We start from the raw sequence: 23,080 nt of genomic DNA, 5'->3' as shown, positions 1-23,080 counted from the left end.
AGGTCACAAGTACTAGTAGTTATGTCACACTTCCTTACATGTAATAAAGTATTTTTACCTCATGATTATTTGGAAAAAATCATGTTGTATAAACAAGATTCAAGTTAACTAAGAAGAGAACACATGTAGGTGAGGTCTATTTGATAATATCTCCAAAGGCAAAGAGAAAAATCCAATCACTTGCATATGTGGTTCTAAACATAAAATTGTTTGGTAATATTCATACATTCATTTGTATGTATGGACTCCTATAGACAGAATATGAATTTAAATCCTTCAGAAACATCAATAACTAAAACTACAAGAGCTAATGTTGGAAACAGTCAAAATTACATATTTGTTTGCTACCTTACTGAGAAAGCAGCTACCAGCAAATAACACAAGTGAGTGGGAAAATAAGTAAACAGATAATCTTATGTCAACAATAAGCATTTGTGCTTTTATTAAGTGCTTATGATATGCTGAATGCTGGGGATTAAAGAGATAATTAGACACAGATCCCATCCTTGAGGGATTTATAATCTAGTATTAGAATATTTCTCTTTTCTTCCCAGGGTAAAGTTTTTTTTTCCATCACACAAAAAATTAAGGCTTCTTAAAGAGACCTAAGAAAAGAGAACATTAGTTCATCACTATTTTCAAGAGCTGGAAGTTGTATTAAACTTGGCCATAATGGCTTTGCATGATTAGAGTAGCAGCATTTCTATTTTGGCATAATTTAAATAGGTGGTGCACCTGTTATCCACGGTTGTTTTTATATTATACAAAGATATGATTCAGTTATTCCAACTCATATATTTAACAAAATAACTGATAATTGGCTTAACAATAAAATAGAATGGAAAAGAGTATGCATTGTATTGAGAAACCATAGACCTGGCCATTACTACCTTCTCTTTTACTTATTAGCTTAGCTCATTAAACCTGTGCAAGTCAAATAATCTCTCAGCCTTAGCTGTTTCCACCTTTAAAAAACAAACAAACAAATACAAATATACCTGCTGAAAAACAGTGGTCTGGAATATATGAACACCTGAGAAGTATTTAAGATAACTCTCTAAGTTCAAAAAGCGCTCTCTGTAATATTTTCCCCATTATTAGACAGTAAACTCCTTGAAGGAAGGGATAGTGCCTGGCATTGAATGAGTTCTCCATGAATGCTTAACCATTCTTCTACACAGAAGGTTCCAAGCTGGTTCAGAGAGGTTAAACTACATGGGGGCATGGAGAAGGTTATCAAACACATTCAGAGGTAGAGCTAGTGGGTCAGTTACATTGGTGGTAAATACCAAGGGAAAAGACATCTCAAATACTCTTTCTGAAATTTAGTATTATTAGGGCTAACTTGCTGGCCTAAAATAAAGCTGTACATAGAATGTGCTGACTGACACTAGCATGTCAACACACTGGTAAGATATGTCCACAGAAAAGATTTTCAACAATGGTAATATGCAGTCATCAGTGATCTAGTTCTCATCTCCTCTGAATATTGGTAAGAATTGGCAGGATGTCTGGCAAATTGCAAATGAAGTTTTTAAATATATGTAACAGCCTTTTCCTAAGGAAGTAGTATCCATAACTTTAGCCTCAGTCTCTAAATGAAATAAGTATTCTAGATTTTACAAAGGACAAAGTAGGGCACTTATTCAGAGTAAAAGCCAAATTCCTCACACACACATACATGTGTGTGTGTGTGTATGAATAAATAAGTAGTCTTGAGTATTTTGAAATTTGAAAAAAATATTTTTTGTATGTATTCTTTAACAAATTTTTGGTACTCAATATTATATTTTTAAGATCAATCCTTGTTGAGATGGGAAGAGGGAGAGAGGGAGAGAGAGAGAGAGAGAGAAAGAGAGAGAGAATAACATTACCAAATGAAAATATTTACAAAGTAGAAAAATATAGAAATACAAGTGCAAGGCTGTTTATCATATTACTAGAGGCCCGGTGCACAAAATTTGTGCACTGGGGGGGGGGGGCTCTCAGCCCGGATTACGAGAGGGTGCAGGCCAGGCCGAGGGGAGGGACAAGGAAGGTTGGCAAGCCAGGGAGGGACCGTGGGAAGGCTCCAGGGTGTGTCCGGCCTATGTTGCTCAGTCCCAATCTGCTGGACCCCAGCAGCAAGCTAACCTACCAGTCTGAGCATCTGCCCCCTGGTGGTCAGTGCATGTCATAGTGAGCGGTTTTGCAGCCTTAGCATATCATTAGCATATTACACTTTGATTGGCTAAATGGCCGACCAGACAATTGGACACTTAGCATATTAGGCTTTTATTATATAGGATAAGGCAAAGTCCCAATTGTTGTTTTTTCCCCAGGTTTTCTATATTGGGGTCTCATGTTGCTGAAGTCTTTCACCCAAGAAAAGACCTAACAACCCGTGGAATTGAGAAATTTAGCACCATTTTATTTTCTCTGCTAGAAAAACTTTATCCTGTAAAGTGCTGATTCAATTATTAACACATGGTAAATGTTACAATAAGACAACTCACTTCCAATATTTCAATTTATTCAGCTAAATGCTAAAATACCTAATTGGAAATCACAATGGACTTCTACTTACATAAAACATTAGTGGTCTCTTTAACAGCACCCCGATGGCAAATATTTTTAAATGGCATTTAAAATGTAAACTGAGCAAGCTGAAATTAAATCTGGGTCTCCTGATCCAAAGTATCGGTTTCTTAGAGCTTTAAAATAGAGTGTCCATTTACAATAAGCTCGATATATGGTGACCTTAAAAAAGACTTCCGTCATATTTCATAACATCAAGGAATGGAAGGAGAAAGAATAAATCCTTATGAAACATTTGCAGTCCATAAAACATTTCAAAAAGTACTTGTCAACCTGTTATAGTTTACTCCTGATGTGCTGCTGGGTTTTACAAGCATCTCTACAATGACAAAGAGAAAAATCTCTCAAAACTGTTGGAAAATATCATTAGAAGTACAAATATCTTGGCAGGTAGGGAGCCAATTACACTAAAAGTTTATTCACCTATCACTTTATTAAATGGAAAAGTTCACCAAATGACACTTCCAAGCTCCTATAGGATAGTGTTGACCCAGGAGACGGGGACATCAGTAAGCTGAGAAGGTGCCTTTGTACTATTGAGAAAAAGACACCCTGACTCTGGCTGCATAGCTCAGTTGGTTAGAGCATCGTCCAATATGCCAAGGTTGCAGGTTCAAACCCTGATCAGGGCATATACCAGAAGCAACCAATGAATGCATAAATAAGTGGAACAACAAATCAATGTCTCCCTCTCTCTCTCTTTATAAATAAATAAATACAATTTAAAAAACGTAAAGAAAAAGACACCTTCCTCCTGGTAGCTTCAGCCCTCCACTGGGGCACACAGCTGGTTTGTGGGACATGGGCTGGACTTCAGCCCCCAAACACCTGTTGACTGGTTGCACTTCTTCAGGGAAATTGTGCTAAGTGACGAATCCACAAAAGTCTCTGGAATTCTAAGAGAACCACTAAACCTTTCCCATGGTTTTAGTGCTAGCACATTTAATTTTGCTCAAGTACTTGGAAGTGAATATTGTAAGCATGATATCATAATTTAGCAATTATTGAGCACCTGTATGTGACACGACCTGTACTGGTTACTTTACATATATATTTTTCTAACCATCACTTTTGGACAGGCATCCTTAATATCATTTCTGTTGCATAACTGGAGAAGCTGAGGTTCAGAAAGGCTGGGGAGCAGTGCCTGGGCTGCAGAGCCAGGGCTCACCTAGGAGTCTACATGACTCCAGAACCCGTGACCTTTGAGGTGTACATTGCTGACATGGTGCAGAGGTTAACATTTTATTAGTAAAAACTTCAAGGAACCAGAACTCTATATAAGGCATGAACCTATCAAATGATGAATGGCCATCCTTCCATTGGCAAGGTTTGTGGGTTGCTCTGGCTACCACGACCAAGGCCATTCTACAGCAGGAGGAATAGCATCTGTGTCACCAGCCAGCATTCATGTGCTAAGTTTTAGGCCAGGGGAGAGAAGGCAAGTTGAAAGGGTTAGTAGGGAAATGAATCAAGGCAGTTCCAAACAGACAAGGGGCTGGGCAGAGACAAATAGGCAGAGAAGCTTCTCTGCCAATCTCAGGGGTGGTCTCTGACACCACCCATTTCCCTCTACCGTGGTTACAAGCTATTTTGTATATTCTATTGTATTTTTTAAAACAGTCTGATTGTGACCCACTCAGTTGGTTTCTGACATGCTAATAGATCATGACACATGCTTTGAAAAATATGGCTACTGCAGAACCAGAACTTGGTAATGGACTTGGGTTAGATCCTGACTACCAATTTCTTGTTCTGTGACCCTGAACAAGTCACTTTAAATTCTTTAAGCCTCAGTGTCGTCATCTGAAAAGTGGAGGTAATACTCCTTTAGAGAAAGGGATGTTGTAAGTAACCAGGATAACATAGCATTACCATAAATGATATTTTATTACTATAATATTGCATATATTAATGTTATTGCTATAACAACTGATGAGATGGTCCAATTCTTTCAGTTTTGTGACTAAGTCAGCTCTAGCCATGACAAAATTAGGCATGTTCATCTTACCTAAAGAAAGCCAGTCAGCAGGAGCCTAAGTTCAGCCATAAAGTTAGTTACCTTCACAGACCCTCATCTGGATACCTTCAACTGTGTCTTGTTTGCCTGTCTGTACACCTGAATCTAACACATAATTGTCTTTTCCTCTTCACTCTAGGCTGTTAAATTCTTTGTGTAAAATGCATCCTCAGATCTCAAAAACAGTGGGATGACTGTTCAGACTTGACCCACTAACTTCCATTTTAACTTCTTCCCAAGGAGAAAACTGGGAGAGGAAGGGGCTCTTTTTCATCTTAGAAAAAGATTTTTCATCTTAGAAAAAGATTTCAGACATTCCATGTACAAAATCACTTTTAGCCTCACAGGTTATCTTGACCTGCAATAGATTCTAAAAGAACAAATCTAGGTAGCCAGAAATAAAGCAAGCAGAAGTAAAACAAGTTATCCTTATTTGATACAGAATATGGGTGCCTGCATTCTAAGTCCTGGTATTACATACTGCATAGCTGAGAACTCCTTTTAATAGTTAATTCTTTTTAAAAATTTATCTTTATTGTTGAAAGTATTATAGATGTCCCCTTCTCCCCTACGCATTTATCTCCTCCCCCCAACTCCCACACCCTCTACCGCCCCCCAGGCCTTCACTGCACTATTATCTTTGTCCATGGGTTATGCATATATGCATACAAGTTCTTTGGTTGATCTCTTCCCGCCTCCCCCTCCCGCTTCCATCTTCAATTCCTCAGTCAATTCCATGCTTTATGTCTCTGGATCTATTTTGTTCCTCAGTTTATTTTGTTCATTAGATTTCACATATAAGTGAGATCATGTGATACTTGTTTTTTTCTGACTGGCTTATTTCACTTAGCATAATACTCTCCAGGTCCCTCCACGCTGTCTCAAAGGGTAAGAGATCCTTCTGTTTTACAGCTGCATAGTATTCCATAGTGTAAATGTCCCACAACTTTTTTTATGTACTCATCTACTGATGGGCACTGGGGCTGTTTCCAGATCTTAGCTATTGTAAATAGCACTGCTATGAACATAGGGGTGAATATATTCTAATTAGTGTTTCAGGATTTTTAGCATATATTCCTAGAGGAGTTGACATGGTTAAGTGCACATTTCTCTTACTTATTACAAAGTTAAACTACTTTTATTAAAAATTTTTAAACAATATATATTTTTATTGATTCAGAGAGAAAGGGAGAGGGAGAGAGAGATAGAAATATCAATGAGGAGAGAGTTTCATTGACGGCTGCCTCCTGCATGCCCCACACAGGGGACTGAGCCAGCAACCCAGGCATGTGGCCTGACCGGGAATCAAACCATGACCTCTTGGTTCATAGATTGACGCTCAACCACTGAGCAACACCAGCCAGGAACAAGTTAAACTATTTTAAAAGCCTAGTTAGGTCCTAGCCAGCTTGGCTCAGTGAATAGAGCTTTGGGCTGTGGACTGAAGGGTCGTGCCTTCGATTCTGGTAAGGGGCACATGCCTGAGTTGTGGGCTCTATCCCCAGTAGGGGGTGTGCAGGAGGCAGCCAATCAATGATTCTCTCTCATTATTGATGTTTCTATCTCTCCCTCTCCCTTCCGCTGTGTAATCAATAAAGAATATATTAAAATAAAAAAGAAGCCTAGTTAGTAATACTTAAATAAGAGAAAATTTTCTGCTAGTGATAAAGGTTTTGTTGTTACAGTTTTAGGCTATTGTCAGTGCAATTCACTAAATTAAAGCTTTCTTAACTCTATTGAAAAATTTTAACATTTCCAATTTGCTGTGGGCTGGTAATTTATTAAAATATAATAAAACTTAATTACTAGAAAAAATGAAATATGGGCATACAAATTATAAGTCCCAATGTTTATTACTAAATTCAACAGACATAAAATTATATTTTAATAAAAATAATCAAGAGAACCACCTATATAGTATTCCTGAAAAAAGTGCTTGCAGGTAAACTGTAGTCAATCAGTGTTGAATCACAATAAAGAACTTAAATATGGAGTTATGTTATAGAAGAACTAACTATTGATAAACACACTAATCAGGATTAATTCTAAAAATATTGTTGTTAATATCATTATTAAGTAGCTCAAATGAAAACTGCAATTCTCAAATGAGAAGACATGTAATATTAGATGTACAATAGTCATCATCTTGCCCCTGAAATATTGAAAAGCAAAATGGGGACAAGGAAAGAAACACGACTTAAAAGTGCACTACAGTATTCCACTTTCATTCTTGATACTTATAATAACAGCAGGTAAGTACACTTTTTCTTTAAAGAGTTAAATTAACTATTAAATAAATATAAATATATTATATAATAAATACACCGTGTGCGACAGCATGGATGGACCTAGAGAGTATTATGCTAAGTGAAAGACAAATACCATATAATCTCATTTATATGTGGAATCTAATGAGCAAAATAAAATGAAGAACAAAATAGAACCAGAAGTATGAATACATGGAACAGACTGGCTGGTGCCCAAGGGGAGGATAAAGAAGGTGAAGGAAATACCTAAGGAACATATATGCATTTCCCATTGACATAGATAATAATTGGTAAAGGTGAAGGAAGGCGGAGGTGGGGGAGGGTGGCGGTGGACAAAATGGAGGGAGGAAGGGGGACTCCTGCAATAATGTCAACATTAACAAATATTTTTAATTAAAAAAAATCTTGTGAAGCTTGTTTTGCCATTAGTTAGTTAGGGTTATAAATAAGCAAATAACAAATTTTACTTCCCTAACTTGATTAAAATAAAAATAATAGCATAAAAATACATGATTGCATTTCCTCAGATTTTTGTGTATTACAGTTGACAAGCTAACCTGAAAATGCTACATGTTGTGATGTGGCCCTACTGCTCATGACTTGTAGGCAGCAAGCACTGCTGTGACCCTCCATGTGAGTTCAACAATATACCACCTCATTTATAGTCTGTTCTACTGGACGAGTCCAATAAGCATTGCTTAGATTACACAGAAATATTAAATTGTTTTAAAAGTTTCTAAACCTGTATTTTAAATTTCTGTACTTATTATGGTTTGGTAACATTTTGTGCATCACACTTGAATAGCATTGTACTGCACAGTGCCCATGGTTTATTAACTCCTATCTATTGTTTGGGGACAATCATCTCCACTCTTCTGCTTCCTTTTACATCCTTTTAACTAAGTGGACAGTAGTCTATGCTTTAAAAGAAAACAAACACAGGGTCAACTGTAAGGAAAATGCAGATAAGGCAGGGTCTATTTTCTTTGACCTTGTCCCCCTTTCCTCTATCTCCATCACATAGATCTCCCAGGGACATTCTAGGCACATCGCCCACAATGGTCTTGTTTCATTGGATGACTTTTCCTCACTTAATTAATCATCTGTTTTAGGGTGGGTTTAGCTCATTTCTGTGTCTCTAGAAAGTGATGCTGCTGACATTTTTATAACAAAATCAAATTAAGTAAAAACAATTCAAAGTCATAGAATATTATACAAGAATGTCCTAATTTGATTTTTCAAGGGAATGATAAAATATGAACATGAACAGTAATAAGATCTGAGAAAGTTTCATAAATCTGCTCATCTTTGGAACTGTGTTATTGCTAGAAAATGTGTCTAATTGTTGGAAATAATGTGGCAGAAACAGAAAGGTCATCAATGGTTTGTTTTTAAGGAAAGCCATTATAGGTAATTAGATTTGAAATGGAATAGCAAGATAGAAAGAAGGAGTATAGAGGGGGAGCATGAGGGAGATAATTAGGAATGTTGCATCTCTTAAGGATAAAAGATTAGAAATGAAAGCCTCATCACACTAAATGCTGTGGGGAATTCACCAATTTAATTTTTGCTCCGGTTTTTCTTTTACTAGAAATTATCCAATAAAAGTACATTAGACACACTCAAGTCATGCAATTTTGACAAAATACAAAAGAAAGGGAAGAGTGCACCATTTTAAATATTAAATTAGAAGCATAACTTCTTTTGAATTAGTAATTTTTGTGCTATCACATTTTAAAAGGTTTTTATCTCTATGGTAACCATGCAGAGAAATACACCATATTCATTTCTATCAGCTCCCAGTGAAAAGTATTTTAAGCCCATCGTAAGTTGGCAGTATACCATATAAAAATTTATAACTATAATCACAAGGATTTATTGATAAGAGACACAGGCAGGACCCACTTATCTGGTAAACTGGTCTCTTGACATTTCCTAGCTTGGGAATTATACTTAATTAGCATGCTTCAAAAATTTTATATCATTTGAGAAAAAAATAAATGACAGTTTACAGAATGTGTACAGAGCTATAAAAAGTGAAAATTGCCAAAAGCAATAAAGATAAGAACAATTTAATTTTGGCAATATTTTACTCTGACATTACTTAGATTATACCAATAAAACTAAGTTTTCCAAGAAGTTAGAACTGTATTCTAGCAAAATGGATTTATAAAACGAAATAAATGAATTCGGACAAACGGCTGATAACAGAAATGTTCTAAGATACCCCTGGTAATTTACAAAAGAAAGAAGGCATAGATAGAGGAGATAAAAAGAAATGCCTACATTTTTCAGCAGCTGCTTCAAGAATCTAGGAAAAGTTTGAAATTGCAGCAGCAGACCTTTGCTTCTCCAAATGCTCCACCCTCTTCACCATTTTCAAGTATGGCTTTCTCTACTTCTGTATTTCTCTCTGCTTTCACTTGACTAAATGGGGCTTGCTGTTCATGAAGGAAGAAAGCAGTAGCCATCTGAAAATTATGAACAGTCTTGAGACTGATGCCTCTTATGAACAGCAAAAGTTTTATTCAATTATATCTACACTGAAAAATTCTTTCTGTATGAGATGAATATGCACAATGCTTTGATTCCTACTTTGCCCCCTAAGTGAGTGGCCACACCCCTCTTCTCCTCCCATGTGTCCCCAAGGTAGAGGTGCTGATCCATATTTACCTGTGTGTGTTTTCTAACCTCCGCTGGTACTTCTGGATTATCATTGTTTCCTGTTGCTTGCACCTTCAGTTTTTCCCTACTGATTGACTTCCTTGCCTCAGTTTACCAATGTAGTCAATTACCAGAAAAATTATGTGATCGGATGTCATCTTTATACCCAGCTTCTGAAAAGAATAGTCTCTAATCCCCTGACTTTCTCAATACTTACTACAATTCCCAAGACCTAACCTGTAAAATGTCCTATCCACCTCTGCGCAGAGCAGTGACTCTTAGAAACCAGCTTCATTCAAGATCACTGATGGCTTTGCCTCGTACCCCAGCCTCTCTGATGCCTCTGAAGCATTTCCAATCAGTTGACCACCTCCTCCCTTTCAAAACTTTTCTTATTTCTCCATACTTTTCACATTCTCCTTCACCTCTCAACCCACTACTTTCAAGGTTTTGTCCTTAGTTATTTTCTTTCTGTAGTCTCTCCCTTGGCCATTCTACCCACTCGAGTGGCTTCAATTATCACCATAAATTGATGATTTCCTAATAGTAAACTCTGTCCCTTTCCTTATGATCTTAATCCAGATTTTAAAGGGCCGACACTTTTCCATTTGCAGATTCTTTCAGCAGATCTAATGCTATAGGCTTGGAGTTGACTCATCTTCCCCCAAAGAATGTTGCCCTCCAGGGTTTTCTACTTTGGTTAAAGCCACTATCACCATTTCAGATTTGATATGTCAGTAACCCCTTTTCCCCCTGTTAATCCTCACCTGAGGATATTTTTCCATTGATTTTTAGAAAGAGTGGAAGGGAGGGAGGGAGAGGGTGACAGAGGAAGAGACAAAGCATCAATGTGAGAGACACACATTGATTGATTACCTCCCACACATGCCCAGATGGGGGCCAAGGATCAAACCTGCAACCCAGGTATGTGCCCTTGACCAGGAATCAAACCTTGACCCTTCAGTACTTGAACCAATGCTCTATCCACTGAACCACACAGGCCAGGGCAGTAATCACTTTTGATACATAAGTCCATTGCCTTGTCTCTCTGCTCATTTTTTCTCTGATGTCTATTTCATCTTGTCCCATTTCACTTTGTGTTTACAAATGTGACCTGAGGTTAGCCTTTTATTACTTACTGGTTAGACTAAAAAAACAGTTCTGTCATCTACTCCAATATAACCCTCCCCCCACTCTCTCTTTTTCTCTCTTGGTGGTGAGGTTAATATTATCAAAGTTTTCATCATGTCTTCACTTCCACTTAAAAGCCATTGTGGATGCTGCTTTGGTAATAATACGGATGGTGTTTTATTCTGCCTTTGGTGCAGATGCTATTGCTGCCAAGTTTGGTTGGTACCCAACTACCATGGTGTTGGCTACTAATGACTTCTGTCTGCACCCGTCTGCCTTAGTCTACAGGAGCTGGAGATACCTGCAAAGGTACTTTCCCACCCTGACTGGTTTCGGTCAGTGGATAGAGTGTCAGCCTGCAGACTGAAAGGTCCCAGGTTCGATTCCGGTCAAGGGCATGTACCTTGGTTGTGGGCACATCTCCAGTAGGGAGTGTGCAGGAGGCAGCTGATGTTTCTAACTCTCTCCCTCTCCCTTCCTCTCTGTAAAAAAAAAAAAAAATAAATATATATATATATATATATATATATATTTAAAGGTACTTTCCCTGTCCCCACCCAGTGTGTTTTTGGGTATCAAAGTCTAGCTCCTTGCTCCAAGATAGGATAAAATCTATGATGCTCCTGATTGCCTTGTGGGATCAGGCTGAGACTAGACTTCTGAAACGACGTTTTGCCTCCTTTTTCGACTTTTTTCACTTTTTTTCAGGTTTCTTTTATAAATCATGTGCACAAGAATTCCATCTTAGATTACTATGCTTTTAGGGAAACCCAACCTAAGCCACTTCCATGGTACCTCATACAAAACAGGCACTAAATTTATTTTGCAAAATAAATTACATTTGTTTTCAATAGCTCTACTCTTCCTTAACAAATGAAATATAACATATTGAAAAAACTGAAGTACTATCAAATTAAACTTACTTTGAGAATTCTGTGCTATCACCTAAAGTAGTTCAAAATACTATGGAATTGTACCAAATTAAGGTCATATATTATTTATTAGAAACATAATTTGCTAGCTTTCAAAGTCACTAGGCCATAAAAATAATTCAAGTTCCAAATGTTTTGCATTTCTGAAAACTTACGTTAGTATTTCCCAAATTGATTAATAACGTGTAATTATTGGTTTTGGCAGCCATCCACACATATATTCACCGTGTCCAAATGGATAAATAACTTTGTACTTGACATTTCCAATGGTAAATGTACCAAGTAGGTACTAATGTATTCAGTGTGCTGTACTGAGTAAAAATACGGATGCAGGAGTATTAGCATATCGCCACTGTGGTGGAAAGTGTCTTCTCCTTTTCCATTCCCTTTAAGTGTTTATGTGGCTTAGTAGGTAATATTTTTAAGACTCTTTCATAGAACACCTGTCACCAGGGTGCTTTCAAAGTGCTTGTGGCTTAATCCCATTATATACCAGAGGGCTGAGTTATGATGAAACATAGATTTAGCTGAGAATCTTGAGTGATTTGCCGGAAGTCACAAATTAACCCAATTCTACAGCTGATAAAGAGCAGCTCTGACTCCCACCCCTGCTCCCCACTGACCAGGCAAGGCTTGTTCCCAACTGGTGGTGCCAGATAAGCAGGCCATGGGGACATACTACCACTCTTTACAATATGTGGAGACCACGACAGGACCAACAGGACCTAGGTACATTTGTTCCTTATAATGTCTGGCCTTAAATAGAAAATAAAGTAGCTTTGGTTACATTCTCAATATTCTCCATTTTAAAGACATGCAAATCTAGACTTTGGTTTGGGACCACAAAATAAAACATAGTGCTCCTTCTCACATAGAATAACTAAGACATGAATAGCACTGCAGCCTTGGAGAATGGCTGAATGTTTCGGGACCTCAGTTCCCTTATTTGGTGGACTGGAGCGACATTACAGTTCCCTTTCATCTCTAACATAAAACATGTGAAGTCCCTGGTACGGGGCTTCCTCTCAGGCCCCTCCCTCTGAGGTGGCTCCAGTCTCCCCAAACCTCGGGGCCTGGGTGTCTCCACTTGGAAGAACTTCCTAAGAGATGGGATGATATTTTGACAGCAGACACCAACCCTTAGGTCTGTTAATACAAACAAGCCATTTAGTGTCAGCATTCTATTTGAAAAACATGAAACATTCCTTCTTTACTAATCCAAATAACAGAGACAGCTTATAAAGCTAGTGTGTTACACAAATAAATATTCATTTAAATGAATAAGAACCCTAACTCCTTGTGGCTTAATAACTTACACATGTATTATTGAAACACAAACATTGGTTGTCACCTTTTTGTTGTGGTTGTTGTCACAGCCTTCCCAGGGTCCTTTGTCTTCTGCTTCAAGTGTGCTACAGAGACTCACTAATGAGAGTGAAGCTTACCACGGTGGGCCACAGGCACACTGTCATTGAATGGCTATGATACTTAACTTGATCTAAGGGATGGCCTACTCTCACAAAGCCTGGGCTGCATCTCCCACTGTGTCTCTTTTTCACCAGTTCTAATTAGAGTGAGCTAGCAGTTGTCTCCCAACATCTTGTTCTTTTGATTTATTGTTCCCACCAGTCATGGAGTGTGAGGCAAAAGTGGAGGATTCTTGTCCTTGCTCCACAACTACTCCCTGGTGGACACTTGTCTGACATTAACATGTATTAGCTTCTTTCCCTTCTTCCTGCCTTACTCCATTACTTCAGAAGCTATATTTGATGTAGCTCTGGGGACACGAAGCTAGAATGAGCAGGAGTATCTGGGTGGCAGGACACTAGGAGAAGATTCTGAAGTACAAATTTTCAGATAAGCAGACAGGTGTCATTCCTTGAAATTTTGTCGTTTTCTGAAATTCTGATTCTATATCTCGAGGGACATCTAACTGACAAGAACCCTGAAATACTACAAAAAAATTTCACAAATATTAAATCACGCCTAAATATGTGAAACAGTAAGTGGTGAAGTCACATGCTTAATACTAAATCACATGCTATTTGGGACCTCATCAATTAGGACTAGCACAGGAAGGTAATTTGTAAATGATCTATTTTTGCTCTGAGAAATGTATCATATGACAAAGGGACTAAGATCAGTATGTAATTCTTATATTCTATACTGATTTCTCACTTAATCACTGAAATGAGGACTAGAACAATGGAAGCATATAGGTGACTTCATACACACACATACAACATATAGCACCCAAAGCACATAAGCAAGAACTGAGTAAAGTCATGTTACAAATGTGTATAACCTGTAAATATGATATATAGTGACACAGATACTTATAGTGTTTCAATGCCTTACATACCTAGTACAAATGCTACTTCATACAAAGAAAATATAAATGAAAAATAAATCATTATATGATTTAAGATATGGTAGAATTTATATACTACAGTACATTTTTTCTCCCCAGGTGGCAAATTTAACTCAATAAGAGTTTTCTCAATTACATAAAATCATCCCATCATAAGTATTAATTTTAAAAGTCTCATAGGTAAACTGGAGATAGCTAGATAATCCTAAATGATGAGTTTCTAGAAAGACATCAAGACAAAGCCAGCAATATCAGCCAGTAAAACAATAGTGGAGATTCCCCAAAGTGAGCTTCGAAGCTCTGCAAAAAGAAATGCAGTGATAATTATAGATTTTATCATTTTTTATCTTCTGACTCTCATTAGTTTTATAAATTCTAGTAAGGTGTTGGGGGAAAACTGCCAATCTCTTGGGACCTGAACAGGGTACACACTTTCCCAGTTACCCATTAGAAATGTCAGATAGGATCAAAGTTGATATCTTTTGTAAACTCTCAAGGCATCCTCAAGGAGACAGCCTTAGGAAATTTCATAGGAAGTAAAGTGGAAATTTAAAACATGAGCAATAAACATGAACTACTCGTTGTTGCATAAAGAACCTCTAAAATGTTATATAAAATATGCATATTAACACATTTATATATGGATCCAAGCAAAAATGATGCTTCCTACCCCCCTCACCCCTGTTCTACCTAGGACCAGAGCAGAATTATTATTTAAAATTATTTTCCTGTTAGCAATACAAATTCTTGGTACAAGGACACTAGTCATAGCTTTAGTGAGTGAGCATAATTTTTGTATATGCTCACTGTGCATTTTACTGGTCAATGTCAGTTTTAATACATAAAGTTAGGAAAACAATCTTCTATTTCCCTCTAATTATACTGTGCAACTAACCAAATTACTTTGTGAGCTGAAAATTTATCACTATTCATTCTTTTCTTCATAAGGTTCCTCCCCCAAATTCAGGCCCATGTAAAAGAATTTAATTGCAACTACGGAGAATTGTTAGTGGTTCTCCCAGCCCCTGAACTTGCTTCATTGAAACTCTGAGGTGATGTTATGGCTGTGGAGTTAGCACTGTGGAATAAGCTATCCGAGAGTGAGAAGAAATGCTTTTATACTGTGGGGGAGGAGGGCAGTCCTGACCTGCTTTACTGGCTTGCTGCATTCTATGAAGCCTTCACTGAATATGGGTAGGCGAGCTGGGTAAAATTTCACTTGAAAAAGGTATCAAGTCCCATAAAAGCAAATCAGCTTAAGGAAAATTTTGCTTAGATGAGTTCTATAGCATGTGTTGATTTCACAGAGGCAGTGATTTTGTTGTCCTTTTTCCTAATGAGACTGATTGACTCAGGAATTATTAGAACATTATTTATATTACTTGTGTCTTCTTAGATAAAGGATATAAATCAATCCAGAAACAAGCCAAAAGAAGAACAAGGTTTATCTATGAACACTTGGCGAATTTATATATGATCAGCACAATTTATGCACTAAATAAGCATTAAGGCCTCAGCTACTCCACGATGAAGACACCAATCCTCATCTCTGCTCCTTTAAATTAAAATTTTTTAGATATTTCATTTTATTATGAAGCTGGATCAACACTGGGCCTCATAAAGTTTCTGGGGTATTAGAACATGGGGGAGGACATACAAATAAAGTAAGAATTCAGATGAGAGTTAAATAAGATGGGCTCAATGGAGTGGGAGTGAAAACAGTCATTTTACTTTATATAATTTTTCTTGGCCAACTAGATATTCCCTTTAATCAACTTCTACTACTCTGAAGTTATATACTTTCTTCCCTTCTATACACAGCTTCAGATCACTAATATTGGAATGAGAATCATGACAACAGCTAACTCCTAACCAGCACTCTCCTTCCAATAACTCTAGGGGTGGGTAGGGGTTATTAGAATCTCTATTTTCTAAATGAGGACACTGAGGCACAGAGAGGGTGAGGAACTTGCCTAAGGTCACACAGCTAATGTCTGGCAAAGCTGGGACTAAAATTCAGGCTGTGTGCCCCTAGAGCCTAAACATCAACCCCATGTTGCTCATATCCTAAGAAGCCAGCACAGGATTGACCATCAGATTCCTACTTGTCGAGGAAATATGACCCAGTTCCTTTGCCATCAAGACTGGGCTTCTGTGAAGGGACATATCCTGTAAGGGTGAGAGCTACCTATGTTCAGGTTCTCTGTGCTCTTTAGAATGCAGGGAATCCTGACCCCAGACACAGGCTTCAAAGCTGGCTTCGAGCAAGCACTTCAAAGGAAAGTAAAATATGCACAAAAAATGTTGGAAGGAGGGTTAGTTGCCTGGATATATATGAAGGGAATGGGAAAGGCTGGGGGGAAAAAAATGGCACAAGTATAGAAGCTAAATTGAGAGCATGATAGAAGGAATCTAAAACTTAAAATTTCTGTTTAGCACCCAGCAACAGAAATGCAAGAGTGAGATGTCATTTTGGTCCAACCAAATAAATTTCTGTTTGTGGAAGTAAGTAGAGCTGATTCACCAAATGTTTGTGTGTGTGTGTTTTTTTCAGAGGCCTAGAGCAATTCCTTTTAAAAAGGCCATGGTAGTTTTATACGAATCTTAAAATCAAGATTATTCAGTCATGCACTTTATGTAACTACTAGAGGCCCGGTGCACGAAATTCGTGCACGGAGGGGGGTTGTCCCTCAGCCCAGCCTGTACCCTCTCCAATCTTGGACCCCTCAAAGGATGTCCGACTGCCCGTTTAGGCCCGATCCCAGGGAAATAAATTCCAGATACCAGGGTCTCCGCTTGCATCCCAGGGATCGGGCCTAAACGGGCAGTCGGACATCCCTCTTATAATCCAGGACTGCTGGCTCCCAACTGCTTGCCTGCCTGCCTTCCTGATTGCCCCTAACTGCTTCTGCCTGCCAGCCTGATCATCCCCTAATCACTCCCATGCCAGCCTGTTTGCCCCCAACTTCCCTCCTCTGCTGGCCTGGTCACCCCTAACTGCCCTCTCCTGCAGGGTTGATCACCTCCAACTGCCCTTCCTTGCAGGCCTGATCCCTCTCAACTGCCCTCCCTTGCAAGCCTGGTCCCTCACAACTGCCCTCCCTTGCAGGCCGGGTGCCTCCCAACTGCCCTCTCCTGCTGGCCATCTTGTGGTGGCCATCTTGTGTCCACATGGGGGCAGGATCTTTGACCACATGGGGGCAGCTATATTGTGTGTTGCAGTGATGATCAATCTGCATAGTTCTCTTTTATTAGATAGGATAGAGGCCTGGTACAGGGGTGGGGGCCAGCTGGTTTTCCCTGAAGCGTGTCCCTGATCAGGGTGGGGTTCCCTTGGGGCATGGGGCGGCCTGAGTGAGGGGCCTGTGGTTGTTTGCAGGTGGGCCACGCCCCCTGGGATGCAAGCGGAGACCCTGGTATCTGGAATTTATTTTCCTTCTACAACTGAAACTTTGTAGCCTGGAGCAGAGCCAAGCCTGGGGCTCCCTCCGAGGCCCGAAGCCATTTGTGTTGGGGTTATAATTGAAACTTTGTTGCCTTAAGTGGGTGGGCCCAGCCAGGGTGTGCGGAAAGCTTTGCTACCCCTGTTGCTGGCGGCAACCCTGGCCTGCTCTCTCAAGCTCCATTCTGCCGCCATTTGTTTGAATTTGTTTACCTTCTATAATTGAAACTTTGTAGCTTGAGTGGAGGCTTAGGCCTGCAACGGCTGGCAGAAAGCTTGGCTTCCTCTGTTACCTAGGAAACCTTGCTCTCTGTGGCTGTAGCCATCTTGGTTTGGGTTAATTTGCATACTCGCTCTGATTGGATGGTGGGCGTGGCTTGTGGGCGTGTCGGAGGTATGGTCAATTTGCATATTTGTCTATTATTAGATTAGATAAAGGAGAAATCCAAGGTTATGTTAAAATAACAACTATTTTTTTATATTTTGGAGGATTCTATTAGGAATATTAGGAAATCCTATAAAAAATCTATATCTTAGAGGGAATGTTTATAAATGCCAGTTCTTTTGAGATGTTCATGTAAATGTCAATGAATATGGCTCAGCTATGAAATTCTTCACTTTTCATAAAGATACCTTTTTCCGGGGTGCCCTCTAGTTCCTCCCCTTATCCCTCTATCAGATTTCCCACTGCTGCCTCTCCTTCCTCACAATCCACCAATTCTCTCATACCTTTTCTTACAATTTATGTTTCCAAGTAGAGGCCTGGTGCACGAACTTGTGCACGGGTGGGGTTCGGCTGCCCCCCCTCCCCCGCCCCATTGGGGCCGATTGGGCGGCGGTCAGGGGGAGGGGACGTGGGAGGTTGGCTGGTCGGCCCTGCCCCCTGGTCTAACTCCCAGTCAAACTCCTGGTCATACTCCTGGTCAAGGGGACAATTTGCATATTAGCCTTTTATTATATAGGATGCTCTCCTGATTATCCAACTAAAACCTCTCAGCTGGCACCAATTCCAACCACCTCTTTTCTTATCCATCATCTCTATGTTACAAATTTAAATCCTGTTGAGCCCTCCTTGCATCTTGAACCTCTCTTATGTTGACTTATTGGCCCTGCAGTGTCCTGGCCCTCTGTACTCCTCATGATGTTTTCTATTACAAACTCCAGTGAAATGTAAAAATTACTGGCCTTATCTTTAAGTATGTGTGTATGTATATATATATACACATCCACAAGTATATTTCTATGCCTAAAAGAGCTGAATTCTACCTAACTCTTGCACAGGGAAGAAATAGTGGCACTAATATGGACCTAAATGTAAATATGAAAGCATGCTCATTTCTTAAATTAATTAAGCATGCTCTCTTTCAAGTAGCTTATAAAGCAGATTATACCACTGAGAATATTTTAAAATAATCATTTGTAAATGTGGATAATGTCAATAATACCTACTTCTAGCTACCTTTTCTTGATAAATAGAACACCTGTAAAAGACCAGTAATAAAGACAAACCATGTCTAACAGCAGCTTTAAAGTCTGTTCTTTAGTTTCTTACACTGTGTCACTCTTGCTAGAAGAGAAAATAAAGGTAATATAAAATAATCTGGACTCTGCATATTTATAAATGGAGTAAACTTTCAGAGAACAGTGGTTGAACTTTATAAATTGAAAACATTCCTCCATAATTATCATGAAGAATAGATAAGTTTAATTTATTCTTTAACCCAACTTCTGAAATGTAAGTTTTGCTAGGGTACAATCTCAATTTCAAGCATTATTATTTTTTAAAAAGCCTCATTCAAATATTTTCTTTATTTTAGCTAGTATGACAAAGACTCTCATAATTATCTTACAGGCCAAATTAAGAAATGTGGGTGGGAAGGAAGTAGAATTTAAATGTATTTGTATATGATTTGATTATCATGACACAGGATATCAATGGTAGACAAGATGGCAGCCTTTGCTGGTGTTACATAGAAATGCCAGGCCCTATTCTATTCAGGATTCATTAATGATTTGAATGAGTACTTAGAGGAGAGACTCATCAAAATTTGAGATATGTAAAATTGGGAGCTATTTCACTGGGGAAACAAAACAAAACTAAAAAGCCCAACTAATAGAATGGTATTATGGACTAATCCAGAAGATGAAATTTAATAATTACATTGATCAATTTCTACTCAGTGATTCAAAAAGGCAACTGTACAACAACAGAATGGATGACTATATGACTTGGCAGGATTTTTCATTAAAACAAGAGGAGGAACTGAATTGACCACATGTCTGTACTCACAAAAGTGCAATATCATTGTGCCCTTAAAAATTTGTTAAGAGAGTAGGTCTCAGGTTAAATGTTCTTCTCACATGCACATGCACACACACATGTACACACATGCGCTCTGCCATCTGAAATTACTTAGGGAGTATAAGTGGGGTTTTTTCAGTTATAACTGAAAAATCTGTTTATTATTATTTTCTAGTTTATTGAGTTATACTTGACTAGAGGCCCAGTGCATGATTAAATCATGCACGTGTAGGGTCCCCTACATGCTTTCGCTTTCGATTGCAGGGGAGCTGGGTGCCTGTCCGCTGGTGCCTGAACGGACAGGCACCCAGTTCCCCCGCTTTTGATGGTCCGCGGCGGGACATGAGCTCGCTGCCCCAGAGGCCCCTTCTGTGCCGCAGCACAGCCATGGCACAGATGCTGAGCTCGCGCCACCGCCGGCCCAATCGGCCACCCCGGCCACCCTGAGTCCTGCCCCCCTGCGCCTCCTGGCCAATCGTGGGCATAGCAAAGGTACAGTCAACTTGCATATTTGTCTATTATTAGGTAGGGTAATTAAAAATTGCACATATTTAAGGTGTACATCTTTATGATTTGATATATAGTTACATGTTGTAAAATATTCACCACAATCAAGCTAACTTAATCCAGCCATTACTTCATATTTACTTTTTTGTGTGTGGTGATAACACTTAAGATATACTCTTTTAGCAAATTTCAAGTAGATGATACAGTATTGTCAACCTATGTTGTACATTAGATCTCCATAACTTATTTATCTTGGATAACTGAAACTTTGTATCCCTTTACCAACATATCTCCAAATCTCTCCCCCCACCCCCACTAATCACCCTCTACTCTCTGTTTCTATTAATTAGACATTTTTAGATTTCACTTATAAGTGAGAATATGCAGTAGTTGTTTTTCTGTATCTGGCTTATTTCTCTTAGCATTATGTCTTCTAGGTTCATCCATGTTGTCATAAATGGCATGATTTCCTTTTTTTAAAAAAAGCTGAATAATATTCAATTTCGTGTGTATGGAAATATATATCTTTCCTTCTTTATACATTCATCTGTCAATGGACATTTAGGTTGTTTCCATATCTTGGCTATTGTGAATGGTGCTATGATGAACAAGAATAAATATCCCTATACTATCTGTAGAAATTATAACATTTTGTCTTTCTGATAATAGTCATTCTAGTAGATATGACATCTCATTGTGGTTTTGATTTGCATTTCCCTGATGAATAGCAATGTAGAGCACCTTTTCATATACCTGTTAGTCATTTGTATGTCTTCCTTTGAAAAATGTCTATTAGGTCCTTTGCCCATTTTTAAATAGGATTATTGATTTCTTTGCTATTGAGTTCTTTATATATCTTGGATATTAATTAGAAAGTATAAGTTATCACTAGTTTTCCAGGAAGGAGTAGTTATTAGAAAGAAAATGTTCCCTGGATGCTGAAGAATGCATTTAATTCAGAAACAGATGCAATATACACCTTGGCCATCACTGTGAGAACACAGAATAAGAAGCTTGGGAATTAACTTCATAAGGTTATTTCATCTAGTTCTCTGCCCCCAATGGGTTAAATGCTTAAGACAGCCTCAAAGCACAGATCTAAGGAAGTAATTTTTATCACCAAGACTATTCAAATTTCTGATTCAGGTAGATTAATGAACTCTTAGATGGAGAGGGGCTAGAGATTTAAAGGGGTAATTACTGTATACATTTGTGCTGCCAATCTTGAAAATATATAGAATTTCCTGAATTGTCTCTGTCAAAATCCAAATTTCAGCTCACAGCCTTCAGATAATTGATACTCTCCTTATGCCTCTCTGCTTGCTATATTTTGGTTTTATTTCTATTAGTGTTCAGAAATAAGTAACCCCTGAATTAGTAATGCCTGCCAGTTGTTCCAAGTTTACTTACCCTCTGGCCCTCTTTTCCAGGTGGACCTTGGGGGCCTTGAATCCCCAGGGAACCCTATGAGGAGAAAAGGACACATGTTAATGGCCTGTTTCATGTACACCTGCCTCACAAAGAATGTTGTGAAAATTGATACCTACTTTACTGTTCAAACAAAACTTTTAAAGTGATTTGAGCTCTTCCAAGATTAGACTATGAAATATATTAATAATAATGAACTGTCCTACTCTGAATGGTCTATCTTTATAGTTAACTCCAGAAAAGAAATATATAGAATTTCCTGAATTGTCTCTGTCAATTGACCTGGTGTGAGGTCTAATGTTCACTCCCAGTGAAACCTCCCATGTGATCAGAACCATGTTTCACCAAACTAATGTTTGCAGGCAGAAAAAATATATTTAAACACAATTATATTTTCAGTGGAGAGTAGCTCTGTAAGTATCGCTAAGAAAACATATGGTTATGAGAATGGCTTCAACATATGTCTATTCATAACATTTAATTTTTAGTATCATAGACCTTATTTAATACTTTCACATAATATTGCCAAGTGGTAGGGAAAATAAACATTTGTTCAGATCATAAAAAAGGCCCAGGAAATGCCTGGTGTTGTTAATCTGAAAGTCAAGTCTCCTGATTCTTACAGTTAGTATTACACAAAAATTCCAATTCATCATGACACTCAAAATGATGATACTGCCGGTTATATAAAATCGTCAGCAGTTATTGCTAAGTTGTTACTGCTCTGAAAGCTCATTCTTAGTATCTCCTGATCTTCCTTCTTCCTTATTCACCTATAATTGTGGGAGATTTAGGTTCTTTTTCTCTCAGTCCACATTCTCTTGTCAGTGAGCTTTGAATTCTCTAGGCTAATAATTCTAAGATTTATAACCCAAGTTTATTTTCTGAGCTGAAGATCCACATATCCAACTCTCTGCTTGACCATACCCATGGTCTCCTCTAGCTCATAGGCATTCAAAATTTAGCATGTAAAACAGCGAACTTAGGACTCTCTCTAAAAAGTGAGATCTTCCAGAATTCCTCAACTCAATAAATCCACACAACATCCTCTTGGTGCTCTTTACAAAATCTAGAATGCATCCTCCTTACATTCCTGTCTCAAATTTCTTTTTCACACCAAGTGACCAAGTCCTTTCAATGCATTTCCAAAGTATATTTGGATCCATCTATATCTATTCTTAATGCTCCCAATTATTGATTCTTGCTTGCTCATCTGTTAAGAGCTCCCTAGTTGACACTAGACACAGACCCACCATTCTCTACATCACAGCCAAACTGACCTTGAGGAAACCCAGCCTGACCTTCCCTGACTTTCCACATGAAGAGATCGTTGCCTGTTTCACAGTCTCACAGTGCCTTATACTTGTCCTTTAAAGTATTGGCCACAAGTTCATTAAGTAATTGTTCATGCAATGATCTGTTTCTCTCACAAGACTCTA

General features: G+C 38.4%; 1 protein-coding gene across 1 annotated transcript in view; it reads right to left on the bottom strand.

The window, feature by feature from the left end:
* COL19A1 (collagen type XIX alpha 1 chain) overlaps positions 1–23,080 on the bottom strand; it is a 294,498-nt gene that overhangs the window by 114,714 nt on the left and 156,704 nt on the right. The window contains exon 14 of the mRNA XM_054722351.1: positions 21,624–21,677. Coding sequence (XP_054578326.1) covers positions 21,624–21,677 — 54 coding nt within the window. The remainder of the gene's footprint in view (positions 1–21,623; positions 21,678–23,080) is intronic.

The sequence above is a fragment of the Eptesicus fuscus genome, chromosome 10 (assembly GCF_027574615.1).
Source record: "Eptesicus fuscus isolate TK198812 chromosome 10, DD_ASM_mEF_20220401, whole genome shotgun sequence".
Lineage (NCBI taxonomy): Eukaryota > Metazoa > Chordata > Mammalia > Chiroptera > Vespertilionidae > Eptesicus > Eptesicus fuscus.
This window is presented reverse-complemented; position numbering and strand designations above follow the sequence as displayed.